We start from the raw sequence: 11922 nt of genomic DNA on the forward strand, positions 1-11922 counted from the left end.
GAGACCAGCCTGAGCAAGAGCGAGACCCCGTCTCTACTATAAATAGAAAGAAATTAGCCAAACAACTAAAAATAGAAAAAATTAGCTGGGCATGGTGGTGCGTGCCTGTTGTCCCAGCTACCTGGGAGGCTGAGGCAGGTAGATTGAAGTGAGACTGACCACAATTGCTACGGCTAGTTGAGGCTAATTTTGTATATGTTTGAAGTTTTCCATGATAAATAGTTTTAAAGATCCCTTAATGGAATGGATATGTGACAGAAAATAAATTTGATTGGTAAAACCAAAATATGTTAAGTAGACAAAACCTTCTGTATACAAATATCTATTTCAAAAAGTAGGTTTTGTTTGCTTAGAATCAGGGACCATCTTGCTTTTATCTCTTGGCTAAAAAAAAAAAAAAAAAAAGGGCTGGGTGAGGTGGCTCAGGCCTGTAATCCTAGCACTCTAGGAGGCCAAGGCAGCAGGATCACTTGAGCTCAGACCAGCATGAACAAGAGCGACACCGTCTCTACTAAAAATAGAAAAATCAGCCACGTACAGTGGCATTTGCCTGTAGTCCCAGCTACAGGAGGCTGAGGCAGGAGGATCACTTGAGCCCCAGAGTCTGAGGGTGCAGTGAGCTAGGATGACACCACTGCACTATAGCGAGGGGTGACAGAGCAAGACTCTGTCTCAAAAAAAAAAAAAAAAAAAGAATCAGGGACTTTTCAGAGTGTACAGAAAGTAAGGCAGTATGCCTTCCCCTGAGAGAACGACAGAAGCAAAGGAATAGTTATTAATTAAGCCGGCTGAAGGGCCAGTGTGGAGGAAAGTTGTCGACCCATTGTCAGGTCAGCAACACGATGTTACCAAGCCTGTTGGACCTAAAAAGTAACAGATCAAGTGCTCAAAAAATGAAATTTATTTATTTGGAATCAGAAATTCCAGGTTGTATCATATCAGTTATTCAATAAAAGTGAAATTGCCTCCTCCACAAAAAAATCAGGAACTTTTAAATCCCCAAGACAGCTTTGAGTTTTCTGAATGAACTTTCAGTAGAAAATACTGAGGAACAGATCTAAATGACTCAGGGAAAAATAGTATACCAAAAAAATATTCAAAATTGGTCAATGTTTCGCATTTTTCCCTTTATAATGAAAATCGCCAAGTTTAAATATAAACTCTAAAAATATTGAAAACAAACCAAAAACCTCAGTGTTTTTCCTCAGTATGTCTACTTTTAAAAGGTTTACAACTTCCATAAAAGGATAGAAACAAAAAAGAGCCTAGTTATTAGTTTCACAAGTGCATGAGACTTTTTTAGACAAACAGTAAAAGTTGTTAGTGAAGATGGTAAATCAGTCATAATTACCAAGAGAGAATTTTTTTCATTTGTACCCAACTTTACTGAACCATTAGAGAAAACTAGAAAGTTATAACACAGAATATTTCTAGTCCAAGAGAAAAGAAAGGAAAAAAATCAAACTCTCCTCAAAAGATTCCCTGGAGGACACAATTTAGTTATGAGGGAAATGCTGAGTTTCCCATTCATGGCTTCAAGTTTTTAAGTATCTACAACTTGAAAATATGACAAAATATATTGGAAAAAAATCCTTTTATCTTCCTTCCCAGCAACATCCCTAAAATAAAAGAAAGAGCAAACAAACTCACCTTCAGGAAACATGAAACGAATTTCTCTTTCTGCAGCAGCAAAGTCATTACTCCCATGAAGTGCATTCCGTAGGTCATCTGTGCCATAAATTGCTCTTAGACTAAAAACAAGTTGGAGATGATATCCATCCAATCTGACACCTTTTCCTTCCTTTACAATGTATGCATTCTACTTACAAATTTTACAAAAGCATTTTTGTAAAAATGACAAAAGAATTTTACAAAAGCCACATCTCACACATGAAGGCTTCAATCTATTTTAAATTTAAGGTTAAATATATCTAGATGAAGATCAAATATATTTAAATCCACAGGAGGGCTACACTGGCAAAATAGGAGTTCGCTGGGTGAAAAAGAGGTGTTGTTTTGTGAGAAGTGAAAAAGCAATGTATATTCAAAAGTGCAAGAACTCCATGTCCTCTTATTTCCAGATATTAGTGACAATGCTGAAAATCTCCATTTCTGCTCCTATATTACCGTTATTCTTTAAAAATACCAACCCAATCATTCTGCGAAAAGTCCTACTTCAGTGGCAGTTTAATTCAAAAATGAGAGAAGAATAAGGCTAATCAACTATGAATCAGATATTCCCTAAGGCCTTTTGTGGTATGTGGTATTAAGATAGACATTTCAACAGTTAACATGTAAAATGGAACCGTCCCCAAAAGGTGATTTAGGAAAACTTCCAAGTGAAAGGAAATTCCCATCACAATGAAATCAGATAGATTCCATCCCACCCACATGCCCCCCACGCAGGAAAAGTACCTGTCTGGGTGTGTCTCCTTAGCTACTAAGCTATTACTTGGTCCCAAAAGTTCTTTCCAGTAAGAGATGGCTTTATGTCTAGCTAATATCATGGCAACAAGTGGTCCAGAACTCATATAAGCTGTTAAATTGGGGAACAACATTTTTCCATACTGTTCCACATAAAAGTTACTACATTGCTCAGGGCTGAGATGTAGTTTTCTTCTCTACGAGAGAAACAAAGTCAACAAAAGCATTTAAAACAGTTCAATGACACCTCGCTAAATCATTAATAACTTGAAATTAGTACCAATATGATTATAAATTTGAGGTTTATCTTTGTATTATGTTGTTGTTTTGTTTTTTGTGGTTTTTCAGACATGAGGTCTCACCATGTTGCCCAGGCTGGCCTCAAACTCCTAGGCTCAAGTGATCCTCCCACCTCGGCCTCCCAGGTAGCTAGGACTATATGCACGCACTACCATGCCCGGCTCTATCTTTGCATTTTGAACAAAGGACATGATAAAATCATTAAATGAATGCTGTAAATATGAGCAATTATTTAACCTATTTGAGAAAAATGATTCCAGGCCGGACGTGGTGGCTCACACCTGTAATCCTAGCTCTCTGGGAGGCCGAGGCAGGCGGATTGTTTGAGCTCAGGAGCTCGAAACCAGCCTGAGCAAGAGCGAGACCCCGTCTCTACTAAAAATAGAAAAATTAGCTGGGTGTTGTGGCATGTGTCTGTAGTCCCAGCTACTCGGGAGGCTGAGGCAGAAGGATCGCTTGAGCCCAGGAGTGTGAGGTTGCTGTGAGCTAGGATGATGCCACGGCACTCTAGCCCAGGCAACACAGTAAGACTCTGTCTCAAAAAAAAAAAAAGAAAAGAAAAATGATTCCAGTTTGGCAGCCTCCCTCAGCATATGGTTTATTAATGACAAATTTATCATATCTCCTTCTTAAGGTAAATAACACTCCAATTAACAAAACCGGACTTCAGAATATTCCAAATTCATCTTTTCCTATTTTTGTTATTTTCCTATTTATTGTGAAATTTTCCTACATTATTTTGGGAGATGTTCTGATTATATTAATAGTACTTAGAAATAACATGCAGGATATTGATGCAGTAAAAAAGTTTTTCACTTGAACATATGCATTCTTTATTTTGATTCTACCATAAACACGTTGATTCACTGTAACCTTAAGAAATATCGGTGGTATGTTTCTCAATTTGAAAGATTATGAGACATTTTGGACAAATATTATTTCCCTCACAAATGAGAGACTGTAAGAATGAATCAAGTTTTAAAAATTCATGGTAGCTGAGTCAACCATTCTTCTAATTTGAGAGCATCATGCTTTCCATAAAAGCAGCTATTTTGAGTACTTTAAAAAATCAACTAGGCCGGGCACAGTGGCTCATGCCTGTAATCTTAGTACATTGGAAAGCCTAGGCAGGAGGATCACTTGAGCTCAGGAGTTGGAGACCAGCCTGAGCAAGAGCAAGACTCCGTCTCTACTAAAAATAGAAAAATTAGCTGGGTGTTGTGGCATGTGTCTGTAGTCCCAGCTACTCGGGAGGCTGAGGCAGGAGGATCCCTTGAGGCCAAGAGTTTGAGGTTGCAGTGAGCTACGATGATGTCACTGCACTCTACCCAGGGTGACAGAGTAAGACTCTGTCTCAAGAAAAAAAGGAAACTGAACCTCACTCCCCTCTCCATAAAACAAGTAAAACTTAACAAAAAAAAAAGAAGAAAAAAGAAAAAAATCAACCATTACTGCTGTTTTTCAATCCCACTAAAGTTGGGTCAGAAGGGAAAAGGCTCAAAATATAACAGAGAGGTTCGAAGTAGATATCAAAGAACTACTGGCTAAAGTAAGGATGAGACATGGAGATAAGTCACTAGGAGAAGGCTAAAAGCCTCCATAATTTCTTGAATTCCTGGCCTCAAGCTATCGTCCCGCATGGGGCTTCCCAAGTACCGGGATTACAAGTGTGAGCGCCTTGCCTGGCTAAAAACCTTCATGATTAAGGTAGAAACCCATCTTTCTAAAATGGGTTAGATTTTCCCAAGAGCACAGTGTGAATTTACCAAGAGATCTAACTCTTAAAGCTCTTTCCAAAATCCTGTGTTTCCTCAGATTTCAGAAACTTGGTAAAATTGCTTGGTTTGTAGCAAGGGATCTAAACTGCCCAGAGCAAGTTCAGGAACATGCTTATCTACATGGCTCAGCACTGCTGTGAACAGGACCTGCTGCACAAGTATAACATTCTCACCAGTAAAGGACCAGTTATTATGAAAAAGGTGCTGACATCTGTTCTCATATTGAAACTCACAGAGTGAAGAAGTGAAACATATGTGAAAAATTATAAGAGCATTTGATTAAGCATAATCTTTGATTCTATTTTTTAAAATTAAGACATGAAAATACTTATGATTCTTATGCATATTGGGGTTTTTCGTTTTCGTTTTTTTCTTGCTTAGTTTAAAAATAAAATCTCATCTGTTGCAATATAAACCTTTATCTGTCACATGTCCCGTAACAAGCAAGGGAAACTCCCTTCCACAGGTATGCTAGCCAATGCAGCATAATTTTAAAAATTAAGGGTTCATCTTTAACTAAAATTAATACTGAATCGATTCCACTGGTTGCTTTAAAATTAGATCAGGTGAAACTTTTTGAAATTAGGTTGAATATTTTCACAAAGAAAAGTAGTGATATCAAGTACTATCAGAATGGAACCCTTAGTTCGTAACAAAGGAAACACTGCCACCTACTGAAAAAGATACATAATTTTTGGGAAGATTTTCCCTAGGTGGGACAAGAAAGCCTTAAATTCAATGGACTCCCAACTATAATAAAGTCAATTTTAAAAGCATATAGTACAAAGGACAAATATTGTATGATTCTCCTTTATGAAATAGCTGGAACAGTCAAATTCCTAGAGACAGAAAGTAGAATAGTGGTTACCAGGGGATTGGGGAGAGGGAAATGGGGAGTTATTATTTAACGGGTACAGTTTAATGGGTATCTCAAGTGTTTCAGCTTGAAATGAAAAAGTTCTAGAGATGGATGGTGGTGACTGTTGTACAACAACGCGAATGTACTTAATGCTATGGAACTGTATACTTAAAACGGTTAAAATGGTAAATTTTATATTATATACATGGAAGGAAACATGGAAGGAAGGGAAGGAAGGAGGAAGGAAAGACCATGGCTGCCTTTGGTCTGAAATTTATTGCTAATTGGGGAAAGTGTCACATATATTTACACTAAGTTTTATTTCCTTTTTAATGCTTAGAGACAGGGTCTCGCTCTGTCACCCAGGCTAGAACAGGGTGGCATAGCGTGATCATAGCTCACTGTAGCCTCAAACTCCTGGGCTCAGGCCATCTTCCTGCCTCATCCTCCCATGTCTCTAGGTCTACAGGTGCACATCACCACACTTACCTCTTTTATTTACTTTCATTTTTTATTTTTTTAGAGACAGGGTCTCAATGTGTCATCCAGGCTGGAGTGCAGTGGTACAATTACAGCTCACTGCAACCTCAAACTCCTGAGTTCAAGAAATCCTCCTGCTTCAGTCTCCCAAGTGGCTGCAACTTCTCTTGCCACCACACCTGGCTAATTTTTCTATTTTTTGTAGAGACAGGGTCTTGCTACGTTGCCTAGGCTGGTCTCAAACTCCTGGCCTCAAGTAATCCTCCTGCCTTGGCCTCCCAAAGTGTTGGGATTACAGGTGTGAGCCAACATAGTCAAAAATTCAAAGCAATATAAAAAGGAATATACTTAAAAATCTCATTCCTATCCCTGTCCTAATCCACCCTGTTATTCCTTGTCCTCGACAGGCAACCTTTTTTAATGTTTATTTATACCTCAGTGTTTCATTTTGCAAATACTGGCAAATGTGAATATATTACTTTGCCTCTTTCTATCACAAAAGGTTGCTATACACTATTTTACACCTTGCCTTTTTCCATAACAGGACAGAAAAATTACTCATTCTTTTTTACAATTAGTTGCATAATATTCAATTTGGTGAGTGTGCCAGGATTTATTTAACCAGTCTTCTACGGCTGGGTTGTTTTCAATCTTTTGCTGGTAAATAAACAATGCCGTGAAACATGACCTGCATATATGTCACTTCATATTAATACAAGGGTTTCTGTAAGAGAAATTCCCAGGAATAGGACTGTGGGATCAAATAGTAACTCCATCTGTCATATTAGGAGATAACTGCCAGGTTACCTTTGATAGGGCTTGTGCTATTTATCTCAGTATAGATTTAATTTGCTTTTTTCCTGAAGATTGAGCACCTTTTTGTATGTTTAAGAAGTGTTTTTCTTTTTCTATGACCATACATGTGTTCTGCCCATTTTTCTACTAATTTAAAAAATTTTCTCTAAGAGCTCTTTATATTTTAGAGAGATCAGCCTTTTGTCCATGCTATGAATTGCAAATCTTTTTCCAAGTTTGCCATTTGTGTTTTTGACTTTGCTTATGGTATTTGGTCATGCAGATATTTTTTATGTTTATACAGTCTTACTAATATTTTAGGGCTCCTAGACTTTAAGTCATAGTTAAAAAGGCTATTCCACTCAAAGGATAAAAAGAAATCCATCCATTCTTTCTTCCAGAGCTTTCATGGTTTTTTAATATTTAGATCTCAGCTCTATTGGGAGTTTATCATACTGTTATATAATAGTTGATCCAACTTTTTTTTAGTGGCTGCCAGTTTTCCTAATATTTATTAAATAGTTCATCTTTGCCTGAGTCTTTTAATTATACTAAATATTACCTTACACTTTTTTACACCATGCCTACCCTCAGCCTCCACCTATCCTTCAAAGCTCAACTGCAATTCCTTACCTTTCCTGAAGATTATTTTTAAAACACTGACTAAACAGGCAATATGATATTATATAAATGTACAAGAACTGAAAATTCAAATAAGAATAGTACAAAAAAGATTTAAAATATTCAATTCTATTTGATAATCTTTAACACTATTTATATTCATTTTCAAACCTCCAGAATGACAATGTTTACCAACTGCAGAACAAATATAACGCTTAAAACATTAAATATTTGTAATAACTGAAAAAAGTACCAATAGCCTAAAAGTCCATCAATAGAGGATCGAGTGAATAAACTGTGGTTCAAATACAAAGGGGAACAGTATACAGAAATTAGGAAGAATGGGATAATTCACATGTATCTGGAATGCTGTCTGAGGGACTTTGTAAAGGTGATCAAGGGAAGATCATTTTCTACGGAAAAAAATGTTTGTAAGCACACAGAAAACTGCAAGAAGAGGAAGTGTTAAGTGGATGCCTCTCTTTGGAGACTGGGACTTGGGGTGGGAGAGGACAGGTGAAGGAAAAGTCAATTTTACTTCTCATTTTATATCCTTTTGAGGTACTAAAAAACTTTTTAAAACTTTCACATATAACTTCTATACTTAGAAGAATAAACCTAAATGTCATGCTTAACAGTAAGAATCTAAATTCTTACATTTAGATTCTATGTGTGGGCACATTTACATAATCATTTAAAAAATTTTAAAAAGAACAAACAGAAAAAAGCATGATCATCGTGCCCAGAAGTTACCTGAACGATGGTGAATCCAGATCTGACGATAATATCTTGTATCTCCTCCTCTTTGTCAACAATATCCGGTTTAATAATGGCCAGAGTCTTTTCTACATATATCTGAGGTAGGGGCATTGATATCTCCATTCCGGCTTTTCGGAGTACAATTTAAGTTTCTTGACAGGTATCGACTGCAACGACACGCACCCCCCCATCCCAAATTCAGTGTAATTGTGATTAAGACTAGCACTATTAGGTACTTGATTTTATTAATTTATAAAGGTAGAAACTGCCATGTTTTCCTCTAAGCAGGGTCTCAATAACACGATGTCCACCGCGTCGGAATGGAGCCCTCGGCTTCCGTACGCCTTCCCCGAGGCGGGAAGGGCTAGGGGGCTCACTGACCACAGGCCAAGGGGCCACAGGAGGAGGCCTGGGACCAGCTAGGCTCCTCCAGGCAGGCGGCCGGCGACACCGCGCGACAGCGCCACTGCAGCGCAGGCGAGCGCCTCGGCCGGCGGCCTTAGTGAAGTGACCCTGCCCCTGCAGGGACCCCTCCGCGGAGAGGGCCAGGCCTGACTGGAAAGCAGGGTCCCCAGGTCCTCTCCCAGGGCACCTGCAAATTCCGAGTATGACTCTACGAGCACTCACCTCAGCGCCCGCCCCTCCTGTGCGACCACTTGTTGCTAGGAGACCCGAAGTCCGAGTCCCAGCTTAGGCACGGTGGCCGCAGAGGGCCAATCTCAGCAACGCGCCGCACTGCCTCCGCCCGGCTGTCTTAACCAAAAAAGGGAGCCGGCCACAATCGTTTTTATTCTGCCTGTGAATCTTAGAGCACTAGACGTTTTCTAACATTTTTCTCATAATTTATCTTATTTTATCCTTCTGCCCAATCGAAGGATGCTACAATTATCTTCACTTTATAAATAATGAGACAAATCGGACTCCCCCCATCCCTTCCAGACAGTGAATATAAGGAGACCCGTGTCAAATACCTTTCCTCATTTCACCAGATGATGATGCCCTCTATTCCCAGCTTCTGTAATCATTAAAAAGCATTATTTAGTTTGTGAAATAACATTTATTTATGGAGCACTAGTAAAAGGTTTAATCTATTAAATAATTATCTCTTAAACATATGGAACAAAGATGGCATAAACCCAAAACTGAGCTTCTCTCTTTTTTTTTTATATTATGTCCGCAGGCATCTTTGACTCCTTGGTTTTGAGTTAAGGTATTACTCTTACTAGAAAAGACAACAGAGAGATGTAAACAAGCACTGGGATCTTCTCTGGATCAGAGTCTCAGGGAGAGGTCCAAACTCCAGAAAAGGTTAGGGTAGCAGCTCCAGGTTAACAAAACAGGTTTTCCATCATCCACTGGGTTGTCCGGTTCTCATTCCACACTACTTAAGTCTCTTCTCTTGTCTAACCAAATACTCAGCACCTACAGGGTCAAGACATAGATAGCAAGCAAGCAAGCTACGGATCTTAAAAGCTACAAAGCATCAAATGTAATTGTATTTATTTATTGGCAAGTAGATTCAACTACAGAGGGTTTTTGTTTTAATTGTTTTTTTAGAGACAGGGTCTCGCTCTGTTGCCCAGGTTAAAGTGTGGTGGTGCCACCATAGCTCACCATAGCCATCATAGCTCACTGCAGCCTTGAGCTCCTGGACTCAAGTGAGCCTCCTGTGTCAGCCTCCCAAAGTGCTGGGATTTATAGGCGTAAACCACTGTGCCCAGCCTCAACTACGCTTTTTTCTTCGAAATATGATGCTGCCCAGAAAAGAAACTCTCAAATGTCTTCTAGCTACTATGTCTTATCCCCTAAAGATGGAAAAGTGTGAACATACATTAATATCAACAGATCTGGCAACCAAAAAATAGTGATTCCAGTCTCTGATTTGTGGCTCTGGAAGCAGGAGCTCCCGTTTCTTCTCTATCCCCCAATCTCTTTATCTTCTTTTTAAAAATTTTTTATTTTTCCACATCCAAAATTGAAGACATTATATCCCTAGTGGTGAAGAGCTCCACTATCTACCTGGCTTCCTAGACTAATTTACTATCCATTAAAGCTAGATCTACTGAGGCTCAGGGTTTTCCAAACTAGCAGGTACAGTATCAATCCTCAGGGTCTTGAATCACCTCTAAAGATAAACTCTAGGAACACAAGGTCATCTCAGTATCACCTTTATTTTCACAGACCTTCCAAAATCAGATTCTAGAGGCTATACTACTTTTTCTTGTAACTCTCTACGTACAATACCTGAATCTGCTCCAAGACTTCTCGCTGCATCTCCACAGCCATATGGTACACATGATGATCAGAGTCATTGTACATCACAGCATTTTGAAACATCAGCATCAGGTCCCTTTGGAACTGGGCCATGGTACGAATCCGTCCCTTGGACAGATTCCTCTTCAGGCTAGTTAAGTCCATGGGTCTGCAGGTAGCCAAGAGAAACCAGAGGAAATCAAACCTTCGTGTGGAACGTGTGGTGACCTAACATGCTCTCTTGGAGAACTAACCAGTTAATGAAAATTGTAGCAAAGATAAAATAGCAAAAGCAGTTAACATTTTACTATTTATACTAGGCCGAGCACTATGCTAGGCACTTTCTATGTTAAACTCACTTAATCCTCTCAATTACCCCAGAAGGGAGGTACCATTATTATTTCCATTTGACAGATGAGGAAACTGAGATCTAAAGAGGTTAAGTACTTGTCCAAAGTCACACAACCTGGAGTACAATTCAGGGGCAGCCTAACTTCAGAGGCCACAGGCCAAACCACTATATTCCACTATTATAGGAGAAGTGCTGGCTCAAGGTTTACCAAAGTTGTGAAAAGCTCCAATGATCAGTTTATCACACAGTAGTTATTGGCTGTTTGCAATGTACAGTCATATATTAGGTATTTAATCTATTTCTCTTATTGCATAAATCAAAAGTTAAGAAGAATTGCTTCTCCTTTCATGCAGATGAAAAGAGTAAGGATCGGGTGACCAGTAAGGTAGATAAATCATTATTTAATGAGACACAGTAGGTATATAAGCAGGGGCACACAGGGTACAAAGAGGACTGAACTGAGGGTAAAAGTCTGGGGTTTAGTTTTAGCTCTGCTATCAACTGTTGGTTGATCAAAGGTAAGTCATGACCACCTCTGAGCCTTAGTTTCCTCATTTACAGAGTGAAGGAGTTTGTCTCTGCTATGGTTTGAATGATGATGTCCCCTCCAAAATTCCTGTTGAAACTTAATTCCCAATGCAACAGTATTAAGAGGTGTGGCCTTTGGGAGGTAATTAAGTCATGAGGGCTCTTCCCTCACAAATGGGATTAGCAACCTTGTGAAAAGGATGCAGATTAAAGAGAGAGCCCTCTTGCCCTTCTGTCCCTTCTGCCATGTGAGGACACAGCATTCATCCCTTCTGAAGGATGAAGCAACAAGTCACCATCTTGGAAGCAGATAGTGGCCCTCACCAGACACCAATGCTACCAGTACATTGATATTGGACTTCCCAGCCTCCAGAACCTTAAGAAATAAATTTCTATTGTTTATAAATTACCAATCTGTGGTATTCTGTTATAGGAACACAAGCAGACTAAGTCTCTAAAGGTCCTGTCATGAACTTTTATACTCTATTATCACACTTGTTTATGACAGCATTTTAGATGACCTATGCTATAAAAATCCAAAATAGTGCAACAACCAATGTCTGTAACTTCTATTTGGATTAAATCTTTGCCTTAGCATGCCTACAACTAACTGCCTGAATGAATACAGGACTCCTTTTAAAGTTTTGATCTAAAAGAATACTGTGTCAAAAACTATCAAAGGCTAGGCCGGGCGCGGTGGCTCACGCCTGTAATCCTAGCTCTCTGGGAGGCCAAGGCGGGTGGATTGTTTGAGCTCAGGAGTTCGAAACCAG

General features: G+C 39.1%; 2 protein-coding genes across 2 annotated transcripts in view; both read right to left on the minus strand.

The window, feature by feature from the left end:
* Nucleotides 1-8688, minus strand: part of NME5 (NME/NM23 family member 5) — a 24394-nt gene extending 15706 nt beyond the window's left edge. The window contains exons 1-4 of the mRNA XM_012646380.1: nucleotides 8644-8688; nucleotides 8011-8144; nucleotides 2416-2621; nucleotides 1651-1751 (exon numbers count right to left, since the gene is read on the minus strand). Of these exons, the coding sequence (XP_012501834.1) occupies nucleotides 1651-1751; nucleotides 2416-2621; nucleotides 8011-8139 (436 nt within the window). The 5' untranslated portion in view covers nucleotides 8140-8144; nucleotides 8644-8688. The remainder of the gene's footprint in view (nucleotides 1-1650; nucleotides 1752-2415; nucleotides 2622-8010; nucleotides 8145-8643) is intronic.
* Nucleotides 8689-9387: 699 nt separating this feature from the next.
* The window catches only part of BRD8 (bromodomain containing 8), a 35881-nt gene continuing 33346 nt past the window's right edge, over nucleotides 9388-11922 (minus strand). The window contains exons 26-27 of the mRNA XM_012646381.1: nucleotides 10261-10438; nucleotides 9388-9438 (exon numbers count right to left, since the gene is read on the minus strand). Of these exons, the coding sequence (XP_012501835.1) occupies nucleotides 9388-9438; nucleotides 10261-10438 (229 nt within the window). The remainder of the gene's footprint in view (nucleotides 9439-10260; nucleotides 10439-11922) is intronic.

The sequence above is a fragment of the Propithecus coquereli genome, unplaced genomic scaffold (genome assembly GCF_000956105.1).
Source record: "Propithecus coquereli isolate 6110/MARCELLA unplaced genomic scaffold, Pcoq_1.0 Scaffold242, whole genome shotgun sequence".
Classification (NCBI taxonomy): domain Eukaryota; kingdom Metazoa; phylum Chordata; class Mammalia; order Primates; family Indriidae; genus Propithecus; species Propithecus coquereli.